At 35.7% G+C, this 27948-nt stretch overlaps 1 protein-coding gene across 3 annotated transcripts in view; it reads right to left on the bottom strand.

Moving 5' to 3' along the window:
- Positions 1–27948, bottom strand: part of PREX2 (phosphatidylinositol-3,4,5-trisphosphate dependent Rac exchange factor 2) — a 307122-nt gene that overhangs the window by 1951 nt on the left and 277223 nt on the right. For 2 of the 3 annotated variants that reach the window (XM_077166953.1, XM_077166954.1), the window contains 3 exons: positions 16231–16333; positions 12173–12240; positions 976–6595 (listed from right to left, as the gene is read on the bottom strand). In XM_077166953.1, coding sequence (XP_077023068.1) covers positions 6550–6595; positions 12173–12240; positions 16231–16333 — 217 coding nt within the window. In that variant the 3' untranslated portion in view covers positions 976–6549. Of the gene's footprint in view, positions 1–777; positions 880–975; positions 6596–12172; positions 12241–16230; positions 16334–27948 lie in introns of those variants that run through there. The other variant, XR_013178245.1, reaches the window with a different exon arrangement.

The raw sequence follows: 27948 nt of genomic DNA, 5'->3' as shown, positions 1-27948 counted from the left end.
TGATGCAGATACCCATGCCATCCAGACTCAACCTTCATTTCCATCCATATCTTTTTCTTAATCACATCCACAATATTTTCCCTCTATGCAGACTGATCCAGTCACCATCCCACTCAAATACCTGGCACATTTCTATCTTACTGCATGTATTCATGTTGTTCTTGCTAACAGGTTGCTATGCCCACCTTCTGTTGCTTGAGCATACTCCTCTTGAATATGACTGCCTTTCCTGATCGAGCCTTCTCACCATTTTTGTAACATTTTACCAATGTTTTTCCATTCCAGACAGTAAATCTATGAAGGCAATGCCACATATACGTTTCTAACCACTAAATGTCCAGCTCAACTCGGTATCTGATAAGTAATTTATACATGCTCAATAAAAATATGTTGGATTGAATTGAAATTATTTGAATTTGTGTATTACATGTTTCTCATTGCCTTACCTCATTATTTTGCATTAGTGTGCTCTGCCTGAAGTTGGTAGCTACCATTTTGTTTTAGGCACTGCATTTCTTTGCCTAAATATACAAAGTTCCTTAACTGCATAATTTGGGCATCATATATAACATTCTCATTAACTAGGATAGTGGCTAGTACATAATAGGCATTTAATAAACCTTTATGAGTTGGCTAATTAATTCAGGGAACTGTACAAATCTCTTGGCTCTCATGAAGCCTTCCCATATTGAGCTTCTTTTTTCTGATGTCCTCTCAAAGGTTACTGTCTCTATAACTCAACCTGGCTCATATTTATAGATTGTGGATTTTACTTACAGTTATTATAGATTTGTAGTTTCATATGTGTAGCAGTTTCTTCTTTGAGTCTGTAAACTCCTGAAGCATGAAAAAGGTGTTTCATGGTTTTGGTCTCCTAATCTGGTTAGTACATAACAGTAAATTATTAAATTTAAAAGAAAAGGAGCTGAAATGGCCATATTACATTTTGCTTTATTATTATTGACAATTATGATACAATGATACAATGTTACTATTCCAGTCTTTTATGCAGGCAAAACTAAATGATATAAAATATATAATGTACTGTGATCATTTTAACCATACATAAAATAGTGAGTGATTGAAACTATGTTACACATATATTTTACAAGGAGGAAAAAAACTATTACAATAACACATTCAGATGAAATTTATCTTTAAATTTCAGATGTTATACAATGTTAAATATGGATATGTTCAAATGAATTATTGTATATAGAATCAATTTGACATTTTGCTATTTAAAATAATGAATACAGGGTAATTGAATACTTATAAAAATATTTTTAAAGCAAAAAGCTAAGTCCTACTCATTTTACTTGACAGTTACAAAAATATATATTCATCTGAAACTCTAATAAATTTACTTGAAGGATTAGCTATTCAAATTCAAAAGAATGATTTCTAAAGCATTTCACCAACTTAGCATTCTTGATTTCATATAGGATATATATGTACATGGTTTTAGAATAGGTCTGTGTTTACAAACAGGGCCATTTAAAGTAAAAGGACAGGTGAATATTAGCACACAAGAGATACTGTGATGGTATTAGCACCAAACACATCCAACGTATATGGCCAGACCCACTGGCTATGCATTGTACAAAGTGAGTTCTCAAAAACGTTTGTTGAATGAATGCAAGAGTGTATGGCATTAATCCTGTTATTTGCACCAAAGATTAGCTATTCAAAGCTTTCTCTTTCTAGAATAAATAAAATTTATTTTTTGCTCTAGATTTTGTTCTTAACCAGCTATTTATTCTGGATGGCATGCCAGGTCCTTTGACTCCAGATTGAATAGCAAACTTAGTGCCAGTGATCAAAAAATGCTCTACCAGACCTGATTCCTGCATATTTAGACAGTTCTGATGTCTACCATGAAAACATGCAATACATTGAACAACTTCACTTTTAATATCTTCATACAAAATAATAATCTAAGTAATTTCCAAAATGTATAATCATAAAAACAAAAGGTAAACACACACATACAGCTTAGTAGTCTTGCAATATCTCCTATTAATGAGAGAAGCAAGCTATCCTGAGTGAAGTAGGCCTGGTGTCTAAACAACAATTGCTAGAGAACCCACAGACCATACTTTCATAGTCTTCTATGTATGCACAGCAGATGCTTAACAACACGGGTATTGAGATCCCTGTTAAAGGAAAAACGTTCAAGGAGTCATTTTCTGAGACTACAGACTAACTGTAATAACTAATACAGAATTGCAGGACCTAGGAAATCTATGGCCAATATTTGTGGAAGAAATTAGCTTGGGACACATTTTTTTGTTGTTGTTTTTGGGATGGGCAGGCTCCAGGACTTGAACCCAGTTTTTTGGCATGGCAGGCAAGAATTTGCCCCTGAGCCACCACTGCACTGCCCTTGGTACCCATTTTTGGGTCAAGAATCTTCCCATAACTTTACCCTACCTATTCTGCTTCATGCAGAGTGAAGCTTTTCTGAGGTTCATCACCAAAATTGCAAAATTTGATAGAATATAGACTATCATTCTTAACCAATATTCACATCAGTCTAAACCATTTCAAAAACTTTTACTCTTGTGCTTAATTAAGCAGAACTGACAATTGACTCAGCAAAATCATTAATATGTATACATGTTAACAAAATAAGCATGGCTGGCTTTTGAAATGTTATTAAATTATAATTTAGTAAGATAATTTGCTTGAAACTAAGTCTTCAAAAATTATACAGTTAAAAAAAATCCAGAAACAATATTTGGTAAAATACTAAAGGTTAATTTCAATATTAGTAAAACTACACGCACAGAAATTCCGAAAATGACTCTTAAGGATGTTCATCTTAAATTTCAATATTATCTTTTTCCAAAAATTAAAATTGATTAAAAATATGCTCACTAATCTGCATTAAATCATGCTTGGTAGGAGAAGGTCTATTTTGAATGAATAGAAGTGAAAATGCTATGGTATTCTGAATACGAATTTATTAGTTTTATATACATAGAATAACTAACTCTCAACCGAGTGTTTCCAAGTCAGTAAAGAACTAATTTTGCAAATAAGATGCATGTGCCCAAGGGGTCGGAAATAGTCTGTTTTCTTAGGTTAGATAACATATTTTTAGGTTTTATTTAAACATTTTCTCAGCTTTTACAGTTAGTACCAAGGTCAACCTCATGGTTTTAAATTCTGAATTGTTAAGGGCAAAATTTAAATTAATAGAGTCAAAATCAGTGTCATTTCAATGTTATATATATATAGTATTGTAAGAAATTAACCTAATTTTAAATTGCTGCTATAAGAAAAGTGGCTAATGAACATACAGGAGACCTAAGCCCCTGGAAAAATGTGCCTTATGCAGAAAATTGGAATATTGTTCCATAACATAAAGTTTACAATTGGAATTCAACATTACGTATCTAATATAAGTAAAACTAGTACAGAAATTCTTTCCTTCCTTCCTTTCTAATAGTAACAGAAGAAGATGTAAAATTCTAGTTTCCTTAAATTGCTCATGCTTTTAATATTTGGGGAGAACACCTATAACAACTTTGTAAGATATGAAGCAATGTTTAAGACGTGTTGACTATAAACTACTATTATTTTTATTATTAAAAACTACTAACATTTAATTATTTCTGAGTCAGGTCCTATGTTAAGGCCCACAATTTCCTCTCTATTTATGGCCTTCCCTTTTAGGTAGACAGAGGCAGATGCCCATATACAGGCCTTGGAAGAACTGTTAGCAAACTTGAGCGATGCTTGAAGGTTCACTGATTGTAGAGGTGCAAGTAGGTAAATGCATTTGAAAAACTCAATGCCAGCTAAATACCCAAGGTCCCAATGAGAGGTCCATTAAGGTCTTGAAAAACCCATTAGACAGTTTTACTGCTACCAGCATTTTGGAATAATAATTGAGTTTTAAGTGATGAACTATTCTAGACTGTCAGTATTTAAAATTGTTATCTTCAGTGATGAGGAATACCATACAAAATATCTTTCAGTTGCAACAGTGTTGAGTTACCTCAAAAGGTATATTCAGTATCAGAAAATGTTCAAGAAATCCTATGATATTCATATAGAAGGCATTTTACATTTTACATTTCCATTCACTTTTTTCTCAACAGAGAGGTATAATTTATTGGCAACACAAGCCATATAACTCCTACTTTACCAATCAATAATTGATAATATTGTAATATTGCTTACAGTAATAAGGAAAAGCAGCATAATATATTGATAAAGACGGCAGACTTCCTGGGTTGAAATCCTGGTTCTACCGCCTGCTAGTACTGTTTGTATGACAAGTTACTGAGTCATTCTTGGTTCAGTTCCTTAATTGTAAAAAGTGGGGGGTGGTGTTATAGTAAGAAATCCACCTCAAATCATTGTTTCAGGGTGAAGTGAAGCAATATAACAAATAAAGGTTAAGCATTATTAAGGATTATTTGGCACATACTAATCACTTAATAAGTGTTAGCTACAATTTTTGTTACAATTTCCAAAGTTACAGCAACATTGTTAATATAAATCATTGCTAATCTATGAGCATTTAGTATGTGCCAAGCACTCTGATAGGAGGTACACACATTATTTCGAACCCTTAAAATAATATTAAATACATTCTATTAAATATTAAGTAGAGTCTTAACAATATGCTAATTTATAAATACCACAGTAGTAGATCGTTTTTCCATGAAACATAGCAAAGTACACCTGAAATGTATAAGTGACCCCTTCATGCCTGCAATAGGGATTACTGCAACAGGATGCTGATTAGAAAACAGTAAGGCCGGTCTAAGTAGTACCTGCGAGTTCATCAGTTGTGCTCACTCAATAGCCCTGTGGTGAGAGTAATCAAATTTTCAGTGCAGGAGAACCACAAATTACTACACATCATGGACCTTCAGGAGCCATTGCTGAAAGGTATCAAGAGTGTGGGATCTGTGAAAATTAAGGCTATACTTTATATAGATGTCATAATATACTTTATATTAAAGTCATATCTCCATTAAATTGAAAGTATTCAACATTTTACTCAAATTTAACAGATATCTTTGAAAATTCTGATGTTGGCTTCCTTATTTTTTTAATTATAAATTTGGACTTATTGCAGAAGTTTGAAGTGCTTCTGTGCCAAATAATTATTATTACCTTGACCAGAGTATATAAACCTCTTATACATATAGAACAGTATTCAATCCACAACTGCTAGCCCTGAAGGCTTTTAAGGGTAATTTGAAATCCACTAACAAATTTCACAAATTAAAATTTAATAGTGGAGACTTATCTTTTTATGTACTTTAGCTATGAAAGGCATTTCACATACTAAATTAATCTAAATCCATATAATTATCACAATTATGATGGGGATGTTTTAATTGTTTTGAAAATTATGGAATTAAAAATCAGTATTATTCAATTAATTTTGCTAAAAACAAAGCTATTTTATCAGCATAAAAACATCATAAATCTCGGGTATACTTTTTTGCATTGGCAGGCACCAGGAATTGAACCCAGGTCTCCGGCATGGCAGGCAAGAACTCTGCCACTGAGCCACCATGGCCCACCCTTGGGTATACTTTTGAATGAAGATGATATACACCTTGTGCTCCCATAAACCAAGGTCCCAAACAACACCTTAAAAATATGACAAATAGAGCTTTATTTTCATATTCTTATACACTGTCTTGATATAAAAATACTCATTATGGTGGACTCTCTTAAGAGTTTTGCTATCTTATATTAAATTCTTAATAAAATTAAGAGTTTTAGGTTTCCCTCTAAATTAAAGGTTGAGTTTTAAAACAGTCTCAGTTTTTCTCATCTTCACCCTGTCTTCCTTCCACCCCCTCCCTAATCCCTGCCTGCTCCCCACCCTGTGGTCACCCATGTTACAGCCCTGGCTCTCTGGAATTGCCCATGAGCGTGAAAAATATTGGAAAGCATTTGGAAGAAGGTCTTGCTAGAGGCCTCAGTGAGCTCTTCTCCTCTGTTGAGAGTCCAAACTCTTAGGAGAAGGAATAAAGGAGGCTCTTCCACCTTCCCCAAGTAAACTTACTTTCTCAGATGCAAGCGAGATTAAAACCAGTGATACTAAGTCTATACTGCCCTTAACATTTTTGTATAATGATTTGGAAAGTGTGGCCATGTTTCCTCAGTGACAGACTTCTTCAAGTGAAAAATATCCATGATTACATGAGCCCATGTGGAGAAAATGAAAACACAATAAAATCATTTTAATAAATGGGGAAGGGGATACGATGGTTATTTTTTATCTTTAATTTTTTCCCTATAAATTTCATGGAGGAATTTTACTCAAAGAATGAACATTTACTATCAGTACATAGAGATCAGTTTGCAAAGCTGAATTGTCTGGATGAGCTCTTTTCCACTTCCAGCATAAATATCCAAGTATATACTGACAGTTATTTACAATGTGTGAAAGATTTATAGGAAAAAAAAATCATTTCATTATCTTGAGTGGAGAATATTTTTAGCCAACACTTCCTTTGCTGAGTCCAGTGTTCAGAAGCCTCTGCTTTCCTGGTTCCTTGGGAATATTCTTTACTCTTCTCCAACTGGGGGAGGTGGCTCACACAACTTGTACAACCTAGAAATGTCATAGGAAAGTAAGACAATTGCCCAGCATGTTGCCATTACTTGAGATATTCTTATTGGTATAACAAATACATTGACAATAATTTCTTGGTTCATGAGTCATCATCATATTGTCTAATGATAACAGTATGTGAATTAGCAAACTGCAAAATTTAGATTCTATTATTTAGCGAACACCAATGTTCCTTTGCCCATCTTGATGGTTACTGATTAGGTGATACTGCATTAAAGCCGCTGCCTCTGCTCCAATGCTGTCAATGGCTGTTCACCTTGCTGGTAATCAACATCTATTTTCTGAATTCCAGGAGATGACATCATTATGACAATTAACATCATTCCATCATGATTAGCTATAGCAAGAATAACACCTATCTCAGATGAATCTACAGTGAGTTTTCTGACCAGTTTTAGAAATTTCATTTTGTAACACCCTATGGTACTGGCAGCTAACTGTGGATGGGCTGCTGTGGCAGATTCCTAAGGACTGAATATCAACGGTTCTGTTAGCTGTCCTTTCCTAAGGACCATCCCCCCTGCTCTGCTCAGTCCCCTCCCCCACAGGGCACTTACTCATCTGTCAATAGAATGAGGTGGATCAAGGGATCTGTCAATAGATTCAAGTGGGTCAAGGAATCTGACTGAATATGTGGAGATGTCCAGAGGTGCTCTCCCTTTGCACTCCCAGGTCTTATTGTTAGAGAGCATCCCGCATCAAGGTAAATTTAACTAGGGGACTTAACTAGTTAGATGGGTTTTAAATCCTAACTTCAGAACAAAGTAAAGGGGAACATAACTGCTGAAAGATGAACATAGTGGCCTCACAAGCTGCATTCATTATTTTAGGCATATTCTGAGTAAAGATTGGTTGACCTAAAGTGGCTGGATGTTGGATTATGCCTGTTCTCCTCAAGACTGCCCTCACTGGTCTTATTCCAGAACTTAAACTGATGATCTAAAAATCTAAGGCTCAGATTCTAACTTGGCATAAATTTAAAAGTACCCCAAGCCCAAAGAGCTGCAGTGATTTTCTCTCTTTTACAGATTAAATTGAACACAAGTTAAAGGAGTTGTGGGCGAATTTAGCAAATTCTAAGTACCCTCTCCTTCTGACTTCATGCCAAATCTAAATTAAAGGGGAAAGATGAAAAAGATTTGATACTGACATATAAATTCCGGTTCACAAGATCGAACTCTCTTAGTCTGGAATCATACTGCTATTGGAAGTTTGCAAGTTGTATTTCAAGTCTCAAAGGTAGTTTATGCCCTATATGTCATCTCCATGGAAGAAGATGAACACTTTAATATGGACATCTCACATCTGAAAAACCTATTTCATCCTTCCCAGAGAAAAGAATAGATTAAATTGAGACGACATACTTCAAAGGTTTCCTTTGCACCTGACGGATATAGTGAAGCTTCCTATTGCAATCCCAGGGCTGGAATAACAGATAGATTGATGAAGAGGTTCTTTTCCACCTTAATTTCTATTCTCTTATTTCCCTGAAAGCACTGTCTTATGAGGGTGAAGACATAGTATCTTTATGCAGGTAGCACAGAAACCATAAGCTGGGACTGAATGTCCTGGCTGTGCAATTGGGGCTGAGCTGTCCCACTCCATTATCTCACACTGCACATTTCCACTGAATGTAACTCATGTCACTGAATAGATGACTCTTTGAAATGTCTGCCTTGCAAAATGGAGAAAAGGCTACTCCCTATGATCAGTTAATGAAATAATAGCTCTGGGTACTGTGTAGCTGAGCAGATTCAACTTCTGTGAGGCTTCTTGGAAATGGCTCAGGGTTATTTGAGTTCAGACACATTTGTAATGGAAAATGTGCGGCTTCGGGAATTTAGAACAGGCAGATGAAGTTTAGAAGTAAAATGTAATAGGTAAAAGTTGGACTTTTACTCTGCCCTAAGGCAATTTTTTTTGGCAGCTAAATTGTTGGGCAGTGGGAGGCCTTTGTTTGCCCATCATTTTAGAGTCCTTGCTGTTCTCTCATTCCCACTCATGCATCCCAATGGCTCTGCACACGACTCCACTTTTCCTTTTTCCTGTCCTGACTCAGGCAGCTACCTTGGAGCTGGCACTTTCAGTTCAAACCCAAATCTGCAGAGAGCAGAACTTTCAAACTTACTCTATAAATCATGCGCCTCATCTTCCTACAGGGCAAAAATAAAAGCTATGTGGAAGGAGACCACAAAGCAAACACTCTTCCTAGGAGTAAATTATGGACAATATTGTGTTTCTCATCTTACAGATGAGGAAACTAAGTCTCAGAGAGGATTAAAAACCTGATTAAATAAGGTCACACAAACAGATGAAGCTGGCACTCAAAACTAGTTTTCTACTTCTAACCACTGTAATGTGCTGGATCCCAATTAAACAAATAATGGAATTCAAGTTTTCATAGCACAGTAGTTTACAGACTTTGTGATATAACAGAAAATAGAACCAGCATGCCACAACCTCTAAATGGTCACTGCTATGGAACTGGAGGGAAGAAGAATGTCCTTCCATGTGTCCTATCCTAATATACGTTCACTTGATTGCCCAAATTTATTTTATGGCTTTCTACTCCATTACATCATAAGCTCCTTGAATGCATGAAGTGTTGCTCATTCATCTTGACAACACCAAAAGAAGTTTCTTACACAAAATTTAAACACAGATTTCTAGAGGAAAGTACACAAAACTCACTGGAGCTGTGGGAGGCAAGGAACTGTCACTTCCATGACCTGGTTTTACATTACCTAGAACGAAGCTATCTCAAATTATTAAACTCCATAGGCCACTCTGCAGCTTTCTGATTCCTTAAATTATTACATTCGCTCTTTCTGTGGTGGCCAATACCTTCTTGAAATGTCTCACTTTTGAATTCCAGAACACCATTTCCTATTTTCCTTTGGCTCATCAGTTGCTCTCTTAGATCCTGAATTCCCAGTTCTCCTAGGGGTTGGCCCGGTTGGTGTCTGTGTCCTTCTCTTGCACCTGTACCTATTCTCCATGGGAACCATGTGCATTCCCAGGTCTGAACACCTCCTAAATGTTGAGGACTCATAGATCTAGGGCTCTCTACCTATTTTTCTCAACTAGGCTTCAGACCAGCACATTCACCTGTCAGGAGCTTGAAAAACTTTGAGACTATTGAGGGTGAAGATGAGGCACGGATTAGTTAACAAGATGGTATCTCCACATGGATGCCCCACTGACGCTCAATCTAAACAATTGCAAGTTGAGTTCATATCATTTCCCCATAGCTGTTCTTTAACCTGAATCCACTATCTCAATGACCAGAACCATCTCTGCTCATCTCGTTGTCACCTGAGATGTTCTTTTCCCCTAACCACCTTCGTCCAATTGCTGTCCAAAGACTATTAATTCCATCTCTGTCATGTCAATCCATGCTTATTTCTGTCATGGTTCTTATCATTTACTGCATAATGTTTTCATTCGATTCATCTGTCTCTGTCTTATACCTCAATGACTAATGGCAAGGGTTTTGTCTTTATCCACATCTTTTACAAAGTATCTGGCACCTATAGACCCATAGCAGAAATTCAACATATGTCTGTAGGGTAAATTTTAAAAAGAAATAGAAAAGTGAAAAGTAAAACGAAAATACTGATACAGATTGGCTGGTGATCTGAAGAAAATGTTATCTCAGATACAAATATCTTCCATGGAGATATTTTTAGAAACACTGCCCCAAAGTTGCACAGTGACAGCCCACCCTTGAGAGACAAATGTATTTTACAACTTGTATTTTCTCTGGGGTAGGGGTCTTGGTTCCCAGCCAGGAGTGAACCCAGCTTACCTTGGCACTCTCTCTGTCTCCTTCACAGGGTGCTCTCCTCACATCCTACCCTTTCTCACAGTTATGTTTTAATTCATCTTATCTTTTTTTTTGAAAGCTCCATGAGGGGCCAGAGCTATTTCTAGCTCATGCTCAATATATATTTGTAGGATGAGTGGATGAATAAATAGAATAAAATTTTAAACATATTCTATTTTTTTCTCTTATGGCTATTATACCCTTGTAAAAAATGTTAACTTTATAGCTGGCTCTTTTTATTGTGTTTCATTTCAAGTGTTTTAAAACATAACCCAATAAAGAAAAAAGTGAGCTCATCAGTTTCTCTTCTTGCGTTCAGCTCGCTTATTGGTTTATGGATCAGGATGCTGAAATCTTATCCTAAGCCCCTATTCATGAGCGTTTATATATTCTAGCCAAGAAGACCTTGCTGAGCCATTATCTTATTTCCTTGCTGAAATTTTAACACTTCAGTAGCTCTGTTATCCAAACATACCATGTCTGCTCAAGGGGTTGGAGAGAATGCCTATGTGAAAAGACTCTTTAGGAACAGAAAGTCTTAGATTCTAATGTAATCAACTATGAAAGATAACATTAACAAGACCTGAGGATTAAACAGAGTTAGGAGTCAGCACTAAAAAAAAAAAAAATGCAAAAAAGCATGAGGGCTCCATCCGTTTTCATTTTGGAAAGCACTTTCACTGCACACATAGTTTTTCAGTATGAAATGTAGCTTCATAAGTGCTACAGCCTCATTCTCTCTCTGTTAACTACTTTGTAGATACAAACAAACAAACATCTTGTCCGTGACAGTGCTTGGAGGAGCCTACTTTCCATTAAAATGCAAATGTTTAAATGCAATGAAATATAAAATAAATTATCTAGCTTTGGCCTCTTTAGGATGAATGGCTGCTTACCCTAATATCACCAGATAAATCAAACCGACAACATTTCTTTGATGGCATTCCCATGTTCATTCATTTAAAAGGTAGATCGGAGTCTTTTCTTAGGATATATGTGAACTGTTAACATTCGGTACAATAACCCAAAAGCTAACTCATTCATTCATTTATTTACACATGCTTAGAGTCAGTTCAGATATTTGAGTGGCTCCTATGTAGGCACTCTGATGAACCATAAATAAAATTCAAAATGTATACCCCCCAGTCTTCCAAGAATTCATATTCAGGTTGGGCAAAGAGACATGTACAATATATTGCAACACATCACAGGGTTTATAAAAGATGAATACATAAGGTGCTATGGGAGAACAGAAGAGGAAGGAAACTCTAGAGAAATTTTCAAATCTAAGTTGGGTTTTGTGTTTAAGTAGTTTTCCATACAGACATAGATGGGAAAGGCAATTATGCCACAAGAAATATGTGCAAAGTCAGAGAGGTACAGATAAAAAGGGCATTTTGGTAGCTTGGCACAGTTGGATTACAAATTTCAGTAATACCTGCATAAACTTCTGTTTTTTAATTCAACAATGGAACTTGCAAAATCTAAATATGTCAAGGCCTCTATCTACCTCCTATCTCTAAGCTTGCACCACCTAAAGTTACATTTAATTCTGAAAGCATTTATGCATAATTGCATTTAGCCACAGGGTTTTCACAAGGGCAATTTCCATTATTATAATGAGTTCTACACTGGGCATACACTAGAGCAGCTACATCAGTTGTTGTGGCACTGCCTGGAAAATGCTGGCAAACCCTTTTGGAAAGCACTAGATGAAGGAACATATTTACCTCGGAGCAGACTGTGGGGTCCGATCTCTGACTCCCAAATTCTTTGCCGTGTTCTGAACTCTTGCTCCCTGAAAATAAGGAAAATTACTTTTAGACTTCCATTGTATTAGCAATTATTTCACATACCATTAATGTTGGCATGCAGAATATTTATTTCAACAGTGTATTTATCAAGAGAAATTAGATGACGAGAAAGAGTGAAATCACTGACATTTTCAAAATTAATATTTTTATGAATCAAAATATGCTGATGTGTTATTTTAAAAGAGTAATATTTGTTTCCATAACCATATAAATCATTTAGAAATTACCTTAAAATAACAGCTTTCTGTTCATCATCTCATCCATGTTTTTATTGGTAGGACCAATACTTAAACAAAATGTTAAAAGTAGGAAATGAGAAATGAGCAGGCTATAGATTACTACTCTGAATCACTACTTTAATGGGATTCTGCCTGAAAGTTTTCTGTTCATGGCCAATCCACTTTAGTTCTGTAGAAGTCTTTATAATCTGCCAACTTCATGAATGAAAATTATCATCATTGTTCAGTTCCTACAGGAAATTTATTTACTCCATAGTAACCATGCAAGTTTGAGGCTGGTAATAGTTGAAGGACAGTAGTTAGGAAAAAAACCAAAATCAAACAGAAATCTCTGAAACTTTCCATCCTATTGCCAAATTCCAATATAGAGGAAAAGGAGAGAGAGAAAAAAAAAAAAAGAAAAAGAAGAGAAAATCAAATAATATTTTCTCTTAAAACAGACTAACGCAAAGAAAGCAAATTGGGAAAGAGGGAGGTAAATGGAGGGAAAAAAAAAGCCAGGGGAGAAGCTGTAATTCCATGTCTGGAAAAGTGGGAAATTCCAATTAAGTCCTTCAAAAACAACTTTTTAGTTTTGAAATAATTTTGAACACAGAGAAAAGTTTAAACAGAAAAAAAAAAAACAGTTTAACTTTTCTCCCTCCAGCTTCTCCTAATATTAATTCTCTACTTACTTACTTAGTATGATTATCAAAACCAGGAAATTAATGTCGGTACAATACTAGTAACTAATCTATTCTCTTCATTCAAATTTAATCTCTTTGTTTTTCGTCACTCAGGTACTTTTTCTGTTCCCAGACCCCACATTGCATTTAGTTGTCTCCTTAGTGTCTTCTAATCCGTGACAGATAGTTTTTCATATTCGCCTTTTCTTTCATGATCATAATACTTTTGATGAAGACGGTATTTGCTTTGATGAATGTCTTTCGATTTGGGTTTGTCTGATGTTTTCTCACGGTTTGATTGAGGATATGCATTTTGGCAGAAATATCACCGAAAAAGATGTTCCCTTCTCAGTACACTGTATCAGAGCATTCGTGATGTTCATATGTCTTTTCACTGGTGACATTAACTTCGATTGTTGGGCTAAGGTATAACAGACACCACCTTAAGTAGCAGTTATTATCTTTATTTTTGTAGTTAATAAATATCTTGGACCTTGCAAGACTTTGAAAATATACTCTGAGGCTGTGAAAATATCCTGTTTTTCTCCGAACTTTTGGGCACTGATTTTTTCTGAACTTTTGTTTTTCTTTTTGGCATGGGAAGGCTCTAGGAATTGAACACAGGTCTCCAGTATGGCAGTCAAAAATTCTGCCACTGAGCCACCACTGCACCACCCTTGGGCTCTGATTTTAGCATCCAATGGCATCTCTAGCCTGGAACAATTACACTGTGGTGTTTATTAATGGCAATTCTGTAAAGAAAAAGTTATCCTTTCTCCTCAATTCAATTATATACTTAAATCAGTATGAACTCATGGACAGTTATTCTATAGGCTATACTCCGATACTGGTATTATGATTTATTACGTTTCAAGTACTCCAGCTCTGCTCACTGGCAACTCCTTCTGGTTGCCTCAGGCCTTTTGATATGCCTCCATCAGTTATACCTCAAGACGCTCCAACCTTAAGGTTGAAAGGCAAAAGAGACAGAAAATCCAAATTAGCTCTTGTTTTAGACTTGCATTCCAACTGCTCAGATCCCAAATGCACAAGGCTTGGCTTGCAGTTTGGATCCCAGCCACTAACTAATTCCATTGCCTTTTGCTGATGAATATTGCAAAGAGGATAGGCAACAAAAGGAATATTATGAAAATTTCTGCTCTGCATCAATCTGTTCCAGCTTCCCTAAAGAGAGGGCCCCAGGCTCAATAATCTTTCAAAAAGAATTTAGAAATTTGGACTTTATCTCTCACAACTGTTTGGAAATGTCATTACTTTGGCCATAGGAATAAGCAACAAAAGAAGAACGGTGCCTGGTCTGAAATGTTATTTTTTTGAAAAACGATGAAGAAGATGTGATAAACACAGAAAAAAATAGTTCATGTAGGAACAACCAGAATTTTATGAGAACTGAGTAACTTTTCAATCTTGGATATTCTAAAGAGGTTTGCACAAGTTAAACTTGTCATTAGGGCCTACCTGATATTGCTTTACTAGGAATGTAAACCCCTTTAGTGGAATATTCTTAAAAAATGCTAATACTGATCTTTTTTTTTCTTACCACAAAACATAATTCTGAGATGCTCCTCCCAGTCTTATAGCATACTTACTCTAACAAAAAGGAAGTTAGTCTCTTTGTGTATGTATTATTTCCTCAAATCCCAACGCTGATATGGATAATCACAAATTTACATATATACCTTTTAAAAACAGTCTTTACATCCAACCTAAAAAAGTCCTTACTAAACCTTTGGCAATTTGCATCTATGTTTACAACACTGTTGGCAGTTTCTATCTTCTCCAGCTGAACGGTAGCCTGCCACATGCTTCTGGAGAATTTAATCTTTATGTAGCAAATCTCTCTTGGACCTTCTGCGATGCTGGTTTTTCAGTCTTCATATCCTGGGTTCCTAACCCAAAGCACTGATGTATACACACTCGCTCTACTTGATCTCTGCATTCCAGATCTCAGCTTGGCGTGGCTCACTTATGACCACCTCAGTTGATTCTCTTATTGGCTCAGTTTACATTCTGCCATGTAATCTTGGGAGCAAACCCAAAGGGATTTATATGCTTGCCTGAGAGTAAGTCTTTAATAAATAAAATCATCATAATTACAAAAGCATATTTCAAAAACTAAATCACTCATTATCATTGGGAAGTTCAGACCAACTCAGCAACAGAGAAATTTGTTACATTGATTTTCTATGGTAGCCCCTAGAAAAGGTGGCAGAAGGAAATATAAAATTTATGTCTTTCAACTTTTTCTATCTTTTCTATGATTTTCTACTAAATTAAGTATATATTTTTAATTATCAGTGAATTGGAAACCATTACATTTTTTGTTGTTGTATTTTAAAATAACTTTTCCAGGGTTAAAAACTAAGTGAGCTACTTAAAATTCTCTTTGTGTTATAGAAGATATGTTCTACTTTATAAGATATATTCTCAACTTGAAGTACTTCAGACTTCTAAAGACAGTCCAAAAGCTGCTATTTGTCCAAAATGGAAAATGTGGGATATGTGTTTTATTCTCAGCATAATGCACCAACTTCTTAGCATGGCACGCAAGTCCCTTCAACCTCTCCAGAAGCAAGGAGGGGCTTCAACTCTTTCTTCTTTTTCTTTGTCCCTGCTACCCTCACATATCCAATCCATTCCCTCAACCGGACTAAATTATCTCATCTTGTCTATTACATAAGTGACTCTATTCTGCCCCAATTCGCCTGGCCAGCCCCATTTTCCTTCTTCAGGTTAAAGCTTAGATATTTTTCCAGGTTGTCTACAATTTCTGGAGAGCCCTCACAGAGGTGCCCTCACGCTCTTCTTCAGGGGAAGTAAGTGGTTCTAGTTCAGGACAGCCCTGGACATATGCAGGCACTTGCCAAACATCTCATGAATGAACAAAGAAAACAGTCCATCCAAGTCCTGTAACAACTCCCTTAAAATGTGCATGAGAGGGCGAGCCACGGTGGTTCAGCAGGCAAGGACGCTTGCCTGCCATGCCAGAGAACCCGGGTTCGATTCCCGGGGCCTGCCCATGTTTAAAAAAAAAGTACGTAAGACATACCTGCTTCCGCATCACGTCTGTAGCCTGCATAATGTAGCGAGGGGGCAGCCCGTGGCTTCTGGCCAGGATGATGGCCTGCTCCAACGTCACGCTCAGGGTGCATCTGTGCGCAAAGGCAAGGAGTTGTCAAACTCCACCCACTCACGTTAGGCTCCTCCCGGCAGTTAGGGGGGACTCCTGAAGTCAAAAGTGCCAGCCAAGGGCGGGCCGCGGTGGCTCAGCGGGCAAAGTGCTTGCCTGCTATGCCGGAGGACCTCGGTTCGATTCCCGGCCCCAGCCCATGTAACAAAAACCGAGAAACAGAATACAATAAAAACAAGAAAATGTTTCCCTTTCTTCCTTCCTTCCTTCCTTCTATCCTTCCTTCCTTCTCTCTGTCTTTCCTTAAAAAAAAAAAAAAAAAAAAAAAAAAAAAAAAGTGCCAGCCAAACTCAAAGCAACTAGATGATAAACCACTGACTTCTCTACATAGAATGCCTGCTTAAAAACAGATTACTGAGGTACACTGCAGGGATCATAAATTAAATATTTAAATTTAAAACAAACCCTCCATGAACTATGCTTTATAAGAGTTTATGCCTGGAAAACTAAATAAGCAGGATTATAATAAATTTTAATACCAGATATTAATCTTTACTCATATTTCACCTAATTTAGAAGAAATGACAATATTTATCATTCATGTCGACATATTGATAGTTAGATTTATATCTGATCTATGCCCCAATAGTTTAGAAATACCATGAAATTATTATGCAGTAAGATCAGAATTGATTTTTTTCAAGTGTTTTGGATCCAATCTAAAAGACTATTTGTAAAAGTTTCAAAAGTAACTTTTAATTAGTTATACAGGAATGGGGTCCCTCAGCAGCCTCAAGAAAATTGTCCTAACCAGAATTCAGTGATTGGTCAATCTCCCTCCTTTTCCTTTCTCTTTAAGGAGCTTCTTTCGTTCTCCCATATATTTCTCCATAGCATCCCTTAGAGCCTATGTTTATTTGTTGATATTTTCAGGTGGTGGTGTCTGAATTTTTTTTTCTAATGATGTTTTTGTATACATTTTACAAAAGTGTTGATAACTTTTAAGATGTTTTCCCCAAAATTTATATAGGTGGATTTTGTTTTACTCATTTTTTATTAGTTGATAATTTGATTAGTCTTTTCTCCATTTTTACATTTACCTCCCTGTGGTTTGGTGTTTTATTGATGCATTTTTCTAGATCTATCTAATATTTCTTCCTACAAATGCAAGTAAGTTTTATAACAAAATTGGTAATACTTATGGAATATCTAACTCATTATCCAAAGTTCAGTCTGTATTATGGATATCCAAACCATTTGATAGATTTTGATACTGATGGTTTGAGGAAAAACCAGAGAGAGAGATTTAAAATAATACCACTGTAATGTACAAAACAATTTGATACAGGACAACTGTATTATTAAGCATAATTACTTTCTAAGGTAAAACATGTTAAGTTCCATTGGCTGTTAAATGACTTGAAAAGCAGTTTCCACATTAGCATTACAGAGAAATCTTTTGAAAGCATTTATAACAAATATTCATATGAATTTAAGCTTTACAATTAGCTTCTAATAGTACATGATGTTCACAAGTATTTAGTATATGTGTCTGATATCAGTATATCTTGTTGTGTTACCTGTATTTGCATGTCATTAAACAGTATATGCCACTGAATGCCAAGAAAATAATCGACAGCTCATACTAAAGAAATCAATTTTTTACAAAGCATTTAATTGCCAGCTTATTTGATAGACCATAACCTTTCTCTCCTTCTTAAGGTTCTACTCCAACTTCAAGTCTTTATTGATCCTAACATTTTAATCAATAATGTTTACTACACCAGGAATGAAACTAAGGAAAGAAAAAAACTTTACCTTTTTCTAATCACATTGATTGTAGTTTCCTGATAAAACACTACTTGCTCTACTTTACTTACAAGAAACATTTATCATTGTGAAGGATTTCTAACAGGTAACCTAAAATTTGAATCCATTTTCTTAATTCTTTTTTTTTTTTTTACTGGTTTCTTTCACTTAGCATGTTATTTGTTTTTTTTTTAATTTTTTTTATTGTACAGTATAACATATATACAAAGCAAAGACATAAAAAGGCAATAGTTTCCAAAGCACTTTTCAACAAGTGGTTACAGGACAGCTCCCAGAGTTTGTCATGGGCCACCATATGACCTTCTCATACTATTCCTTCCAGCTGCTCCAGAATATAGGCAGATGGAGGCCTTAAATATTTTTTTATCATCACAATTGACTTTTTTCCTTCTGTTTTTTTGTGAAAAATAACATATACTAAAAAAAGCTATAAATTTCAAAGCACAGCACCACAATTAGTTGTAGAACATATTTCAGACCTTGAAATGGGTTTCAATTTCACAATTTTAGACTTACTTCTTGCTGCTTTTTAAAATACTGGAGACTGAAAGAAATAACCAATTTAATGATTCAGCATTCATATTCATTTGTTAAGTCCTATCTTGTCTGTATAACTCCACAACACCTTTGATCTTTCCATCCCTCTCTTTAGGATTGTATGGGTTATGGCAATTCTAAGTTTTTGATATTGGAAGGGTCTGTCACTAATACAGGGTAGGGAGATGGAACTATCTGATGTTCTGGAGAGGGTGGGCTAGGTTTCAGGACTTTTCTGGACCAGGCACCCATCTGGAGATTGTAGGTTTCTGGAAAGCTACCCTAGTGCCTGGAGCCCTTGTGGAATCTTATATATTGCCCTAGGTGTTCTTTAGGATTGGTTGGAATGGTCCTGATTGGGGGTTGGCAGCTTGTGATAGGTAGCAAGGTCTACCTGAAGCTTGTGTAAGAGCAACCTCCAGAGTAGCTTCTTGACTCTATTTGAACTCTCTCTGCCACTGATACTTTATTAATTATATTTCTTTTCCTCCTTTTGGTCAGGATAGAATTGTTGATCCCATGGTGCCAAGTCTGGATTCAACCCTGGGAGTCATGTCCCATGTAGGGGGGAGGGCAATGATTTCATTTGCAGAGTTGGGCTTAGAGAGACTGACGCCACATCTGAGCAACAACAGAGGTCCTCTAGAAGTAACTCTTAGGCATGCCTATAGGTAGTCTAAGCTTCTCTGCTACCTACATAAGCTTCACAAGAGTAAGCCTCATGATCGAGGGCACTGCCTATTGATTTGGGTGTCCCTAAAGTTTCACACAGTATCAGGGGATTCTCTGATGGTGAGGTTTACTAATTTCATATTTTTCTCCCATCCCTCGGGGATTTTGCCAATATTTTTGATTATCTCCTTAATATACTCTAGGATGTTTCCAGACATTACAATAATCTATACAGGATTAAAGGACCTCTTTTATTCTGTGCTCCCTGTGTTTTAATTGTTTGAATGAGCTATACAGATACATTGAATTAGATTATGCACTACAGAAAATTTCAGTTCTAGATCAAATAAATCTTTCTTCCATTGGTCTCAAAGAGTATGTGTGGTTCTAAAATATAGACACTTTGTTCCTTACCTGTATATGTTTGAATTATTTAACCCCAACACATTTTCTTAATTCTTTTAATTGGATTTATTTCTCCTTACCTTAGTTATAGTAAACAGCAATACAGCAGCACATTATCTGCCAGAGAATTTTAAAGATTACACTGAGATCAGAAATTAATATGAGTACTAACCTGCTCTTTGACAGATACCTCAAGGTGTCACTATTTTAGAATGAGTCACCCACATATCACCTAAGAGAAAAATCTATCTTGAAACAGGTACTTATTTTCCTTCCTGAGTATATGAAAAAAAAGATGTCTGCAGCTATACTTTCCTTTTCACACTAACCACTGTGTTTACTCCAACCATGGTGCAGAAATGTAGAGTCTGAGTCCAATTTTGCAAGATATTATTTCATTGTGACCACATCTGCCAAACCCAGGTAAAACAGTGACAAGGCCATCCTGAAGCCAGGAATCCTAAGCAAATCCCACTCAATATGAGGTTTCCTATCTGGGACCCAATTTCCTCTTCAGCACCATCCATAATTTCACACTGGACAGTTATATTAAGATGGAAATAAATCTATACTTGTACCCCATCCTGGAAACTACGGGCCTTCAATTGTTAGCTCCTTCTAATAAAACATAATTTAAATAATTCAGACAACTCTTTTCCTAGAAGTCACAAATTTACTAAAACAAATGTCATCCACAAGTACTTGTCCTTCATAAATAGACAAATGCATATAACATTTACAAGAAGAAAGTTTTTCAGTAATTTTATCCATAAGCCATTCCAAGCAATAGCTTTGCTTAGAGCATACTCTTGAGAAAGCTCAGTTGACAGGGCTGCAAAATTATAAAGAAATCACTTTCTCCATAGACTTAACAACGAAAGGCCAATATATCTGTGCTTATAATTAATTAATAGATCTTCCCGACATATTTCGTTTGGAGAATAGATCCAAAAATCACCCATATATTTAACATAATTTTAATACTATAAATACAACTATGGCTAATGGGCCCATTTTAATTTGAAAGACACGTTGATTTTGCAATGCTGTGGAAGAGATGCAAAGAAGTGCTTTTCTATTCATTCATTTTTTCATTATTCAGCAAATAGTTTTTAAGTACCTACTTTTTATGTACCAATAACCATTAGGTGCTGGCAGAAGTGGATTTACCATGAAGCACAAAAGCTTAAGCTTTAGGGCCCTTACTTTTTTTTTCTCATTTTCAAAAAAACTAGAGCAGTTTACCAAAAAAACTCTCCAATATTCCCTATTATTAACATTTTGCCTTAATGTGGTACCTTTGTTACAACTGCTGAAACAATATTATTATAATCATACTAGTAACAATAGTCCATAGTTTACATTAGGGTTTATTCTTTGTATTCTGTTTTTCCTAAAATTTATTCTAGTAACATATACACAACCTCAACTTTCCATTTTAACTGCTTTCATATCTACAGGTCGGTGGTGTTTATTATATTCATAATGTTGTACAACCACTACCACCATCCATTACCAAAACCCTTCCATCACCTCAAACAGAAATTCTGTACCAATTAAGCATTAACTCCCCATTTTCCATACTCCAACCTGTATTCTACTTCCTGACTTTATGAATTTGCATATATAAATTATTTCCTGTAAGTGAAGTCATAAAACATTTGCCTTTTTGTGTTTTACTTTATTTCACTCAGTATATCTTTAAGACTCATGCATTTTGTAACATGCACCAGAATTTTTTATGAATCCCTTTCAAGGACCTGAGAGGGACCCTGGCAATATGTTCACAAGTCATCTGCTTACATTCCAATTTTCTTTTTGTTATGTTGTTTACTGTTCAAATGGCAATGTGATTTTTGGACAAGGAAGTTGAGTTTAAATGCATCTAGGTTTGGTTTATTAGTTCTGTGATTCACAGTCACATCCATTTATGGTTAGTTTACAATAGTCCTGGGGTAGCAAACGCTTCCAGGAGCATTTCTACTGCCCACCAATTTTGACAAGGAGATGTGGGGCCAGAGGCAACAGTGCAATATTCCCACGTAAGGGACGCCCAGGACTGGAAGTGTGTGTGTGGTGTAGGAGAAATAAGGCTGGAAATGAATAGAGCTAAAAGTGATTCTGTGGAATATTCTTCAAACATTATAACTCATTTGTAAAAGAGCCTTATAGAGGTTCTTCATACTTAACAACTATTTAAAAAATTTATAACCTTGGAAATAAAAAGCTTTGCTGATAAGCTAACAATTATTTTCTTTAAAAAATTTATCAGCCATGCTTAAGAAAAGACTGGATTGTTGTTTTATCTTTTCTATAGAAAATGACACTAAAAATCATCTAGATTTTATAATATGCATGGTATTCATAAGCATTTTAAACTCTGTAATTTGTTTTTTCTCTATTCTAAATAAATATTAGCTTTCAGTTCTATTTTTTTTTTGTAATTTTCTGTCTTTCTGTTAAAAAGGGTACTTAACTTCAGGTCCCCAAATCTTCACTTGCTCCCCACAGCCAGGCATACAGCAGTGAACAAAGCCCAGTCCCGTCCGTCCCTTTGGCAATTAAATTTGAAAAAGAGAACAAAGAAAATAAAGAAACAGATATATAATAACAAGTGGTGGTAAGTGCTCTCTAGAAAAATTCTATAAGGAAACAGATTTTGAACAGGGTGGAATGGCAGAGGGAGGTGATGTTACTGGGAAGACCTTTTCAGGGAGAACAAGTGCAAAGGCCCTGAGGTTAATAATTTTTTACTCTCTTCAAGAACAAGCGTGGAGCACACAAAAAGGAAAAAGAGATGAGATTAGGGAGGTAGCTACAGTCCTAGCAAGCAGGTTCTTAGGGGTTAGAGTTTAGTACTGAGTTTCCTACTCATTTATTTCTTTCATTGATACAAAAGAATTTCAACATCTATACTACATGATATAAAACAATTTGTTAAGCAAATTATCAGAGTAATTTACTAAGTATCCAAAATGAACATCCAATCAATACTATATTCAAAGCATCTTCAGTTGCTTTTCAATGGCAACATTCGCAAAAGCAAACTCTACCCTGAGGCTTAAGATTTTCTACCAACTCTTCTCTGATCTTGTATCCCATCTCCCAGTGCCTTCCCGATAGCACACTACATAGAACTTCTTTCTCCTTGTGGTCAACATCTTGGTACCACTGTACAGACCTCTCCCCACATCTGGAAGGTTGGCCCTCTTTTTTCTATCTTTCACTACTTTTGAAATATCTTGGAACCCCTTTCTCAGTGTAGAACATTAGTTTCTCACATGGATTTCACAATCAGACATCAGCGCTGAGGATACGCTTCTTGAGATATGTGACCTTGTCCAGGTCACATATCTCAAGTAGTGAAATAAGAACAGGTATATTGGTCCATAAGGTGCCTAAAAGATGACCAGAAATGATGTGTGTGATAGCCCAGCCATGCATGTGGCGACTCCACTTCCATTTCTCTTTGCTTCCGAGTTTGTGGTGTAAGTCTGTTTAAATGAGCCTCATATGGACAGCACATTACTCAGAAAATCCAGAGAATTTGAGATTTTGTAAATCAACTTCTCAAATCCAATCATATTTAAATGATTTTAAAAGGTCCTTTATGGTCTTTTTATAAGGAGGTGTTAAAGTATCGTGGGACCTATTCTTTTAAAAGATTACAATAATTACAGGAAGAGAATGGCAAGCTGCACTGTCTGAAATTTGATTAAAATAGAGTTCACCTGACTAGAATGTGGCACTTGCTAAGATGATTCTCTGTGATTTTTATTTCATGTGTTTGTCCCAACTGACCCCAGAAATCAAATCTCTATTCTAGATTGTCAAATTACAGAGTTTGCAGGCCACTGTTCCTAGACCACTAGGTCTATATTTTTTATGTCCAACTACAGAGCTTGGAGAGCACTATTTCAAGTTAACAGGGATTTAAAAATGATCATGATCCAATTCATTGTCAATTTCCTTAAAAGTCCTATTGAAGAGACAAAACTTAGTTACCTAAACTAGTATAAATACAAAATAATTGTATTTCTACCCTTTATTAACTCAATCTATTACATTATATTTAATTCACTTTTAAAGACGTCACATCTTACTGGAACTTTATTTCTTGCCAATTAATTCTCCCTTTTAAGATGAGTCATGACGTTTCTATACTATATTAGACAATAAAAGAGTCTAGAGACCTAATTCTCTTCTATGCATTTCATCAGATACTAGGATCACAGGGAAAAACATCAGTTTTAGTTTAATTACACTCCAAAACCTCCTGAGATCAACTGCCTCATTTAATGTTGATTCAAATTGTACTGAACAGGGAAGCCTGTCTCCCAAGGGCTGGAGTGCATTAAATTGAACACTTGGGGAGATGCATCACCTCTTTTGGGCCACAGGGGTGATGCAGTAACTCATAGACAAACTGACAAGAGAAACTAGAACAGTATGAGGTTATGGCTTTGAGTTGTTTTCTTCCACTGGATTTATTTGCTAACTCTCAGCATGATCACTGTCAGGAACTGTGATCTTTGGCTTGGTAGCGAATCATTATTTTGCAATCTCTTGGGGGCAAGGCCAAATGTTTTATTATGAGAGCAGGAAGGGTCATTAGGATTCTAGGTGTAACATGACACATTAAATGAAATATGAAAAACCAGCATAATGGAAATCTCTAAAATTGTAACCACAACACATAAATGGACATTATACAGATGTTCAGGTGAAAAAATTTTTAAAGGTGATTAAAAATGAAAAAAACCCCACCTCAACCTTAATAAGGCATACTTTGTTTTATCCCCCCCCCACATACTTTTTTTTAAAAGTTGAGGATTGGAATCAGCATTAGTTTGAATAATTTTTATTGCACTTCTCAAAATGTTACAAACTCAGTTCAACTAAAAACTATCTCTAAAAATAAAATCCATTGGGGTCACTGAACTTAGGGATTCATGTTGAAACTTCAGAAGTTACTCGAGCAACAATTTTTAACAACTTTGTGCCATAATAAAAGAATGGAACCAGTTGTATAGGTATGTTTATTTTTTGTGTGCTAGCACAGTATAATTAAAAGAATAATATTTTGTTATAAAATATGATCTTTGGCAAACACATAAAAAATCTGAAGGCTTGTGCCTAGAGTTTCTGAGTTCAGGGACCATGTGACAAACATGATCTTTGGAAATGGCAACATTAGACACAGCTCCTTAACAAAGGATATAAACTAGTTGAACGTTGAAACTTGTTTTGATTCACTTGCACTAATATGGAAGTTAGTTTCATTCTGTAGTAGAAAAATATAAAGGTAATTAAACATCTCTTAATAATTTTGAGATTAGCAACTTTTCCCCAACATAGACTTCTACCCAATGGTCATAGTCTGAAATTTTTTTCTTAGCTCTGCACTTCCATGTGTATTGCCTAATTTTCATCATCCTTTATAACCCTGACACTGCTTCTAGCTATAAAAACAAGAGGATGAGAGTTCCCTTAGGGTCAATGAATCCCTCAGAGTGTATATATATCAGGACAGCTTAAGAAATCTATTATTTTGAAAATACTTTTCACACAGACTGTGTATCTTTTTGTAATTATAGACTTATATCTAGAATCTTACAAATTGGGATCTTAAAACATGAAGTCATTTCCCCTCATTCTATTAGAGTCTTCTTTTTTCTTTTTTTCCTTTAATTAAAAACCAGGCCCATTGTCCTTGTTAAAGTACTACCACAAGCAAATTATTAGGAATTTAATCAACTGTGGTTCCCTGCGATAGATATCTTACTAAATCACTGGGGCAGCATTCACATTTTGGTGAGGAATACAACTACCTTTTTGCATCCCAGAAGGACTGAGTAGGTGAAAAAAAAACAGAACATCAGCAGCTACCACTGCTCTTGGCACACAACTCTTACAGAAGCTCGTTGTGGCAGATGGAAGTACTGCTGATGGCTGATTTTATGCACTCCAGAGCATCATAAGAACTTCTGTTCTAGGAAGCCCAAGGCAGACTAGTTTCAAAAATTTCTGAACTAAAGATGCATTTTACCTGTTGGAAAAAAATGTAAATGACTCAACTCAGCTTCCAAATGCTTTTACCTTTTCCTCGGGCCTTTATCATGATCCCGTTTTATTCTGCTACATGAAAGCAAGCACCTATATAAAAGAGATTGTTAGAGATTCTCCACTAACACTGAGCCTGATGAGAAAGGAGTTAAAAGAAATGGGATTTTGAAATTATTTTATTTCTTAAATGCTTAATGTATAGCATTAAGCATTTTTTTTTTTTAAAAGTCTTCAACCTTCTAATTTTTAGAAAATCTTCCCAGAGTGAGTGTGGTCAGGATTAAAATTAAGGCTTTCCTGAAATCTATGCCTAGAAATTTATGATTGCCCATTCTATGTCACCTCCAGACTACAAATTTTATAAATCCCCAAGCCATCAAATTAGATTTATTCATTACAGGAAGTTAATGTATTAGAGTGGGCCTATGTGTCAATGTGCCTACTCTGGTATCTTTCATGCTTATTAATTTCATATTTCTTATTATCTCTCATATCTTTCATCTCTAGCTCTGGTGCTAATATCATCCCTTACCTAGACTATTTAGAGACAATAATGTTAATAAAAAATAATCACAGAGGGTAACACAATACTGTAATAACAAAGCTGAGTGTGAGCATGACTGAAAGAGGAATAGGTATGTCACGAGAAGGAAAGCTAGAAAATAAAAATTGGGACTATAACTTAGTGAAACCCAGAGTGGATAATGAAGGTGGTTAATTGTACAAATATAAGAAAGCCATTATATAAACTAGAACAAACATATACCATTATTACAAGGTGTTAATAATAGGGTGCTATATGGGAAAAATACAATCAATACAAACTAAGGTCTGTAGTTAACATTAACATTGTGATATTCTTTCAGTAATTTTAACAAAGGCAGTAATACCAAAATTAAATGTCAGTAACTGGGGGCGGGGGTGGTAGTGGTATAAAGGGTATGAGATTTTTTTTTCTGGGGTCGAGGGAGAAATGAGAATGTTCTCATACTGGCTGTGGTGGTGAATGTGCAACCATACGATTATACCAAAAGCCATTGACTGCAAACTTAGGATGGATTGTATGGTGTGTGAATTAAACTTTTTTTTTTTTTTAAGAACCAACCACAGATTCATTTAGGGCAGCTCCTTTTTTTCCACTACAGATTAAAAATGGAGTACAGCTTTTCTTTCACATCCGATGCTTTGCATTCCCCTTTACAGGATTTTGCTGTGACTCCACACATGCTGCTTAACAATTCTGGATGAGGTTTTGTGTTTGGAAAGTATGGGATAAGCATACTGATTTCATGTGAAACATTCTCTCATCCACACTGCCCTTTAATTACTTACCACTATTTTCCAGAGTCAGAAGAATACATTTTAATTAGAATTAGTTCTTTCACACTGTCAAGATGACATATGTTATGTGTTCTTCCTCTCCATCATATTTTGACAAGTACATATCTATCCCTTTGAGTCATTTCACTTAAAAACCCAGTCCCAAGCTCTCATTCTCCTTTTCTCAATATTAACAAGAAGTGGAGCTGCAGTGTGGTTTTCTGACATCCCAAAGTGGCAACCTCGTCAGTGCACCAGACTCTAAGTGCAGCGAGGGCTGGGCCCCCTACATCCCCGGCTCGCTGATGGGTTTGCGATTGGCACACGGCAGTCCCCAGAAACAGGTCCCTTTTCAGTGAATGAATGAACGAACAAATGATAGAAGCAGATTCTTGTCAAGTCCTAGGTATTTGACTTTAATATATACTCTTGGTTTTTGAAACTAAACTAAAATTTTGAAGAAAATTTCCTGCCTTTAAATCCAAGGGAATCCCATACTGCTGCTCTTGGGGGACTCTGTACAAGTTATCATAGGGGATTTTAAAAATAAGTTCTAATATAGTCCAGCATTTGTTTGTTTGGGTTTTTTTCCTTTTTTGCATTCTATTTCTTACAGATCAGAGGAGGCAACCCTAATATTGTTAATACTCTTCTTTCAGACTACAGCTACCCATCACTGGGATTTTAAATAGTTTTTATGGGTTTCCACTATTTTAGTAGATATGCTTTAGTCCTTTGAAACAGTTACACATGCTTTATATTTCTAAATCTGCAATGAGAAGATGGTTTCAATGTTCAACATGGATT

The sequence above is a fragment of the Tamandua tetradactyla genome, chromosome 6, assembly GCF_023851605.1.
Source record: "Tamandua tetradactyla isolate mTamTet1 chromosome 6, mTamTet1.pri, whole genome shotgun sequence".
Classification (NCBI taxonomy): domain Eukaryota; kingdom Metazoa; phylum Chordata; class Mammalia; order Pilosa; family Myrmecophagidae; genus Tamandua; species Tamandua tetradactyla.
This window is presented reverse-complemented; position numbering and strand designations above follow the sequence as displayed.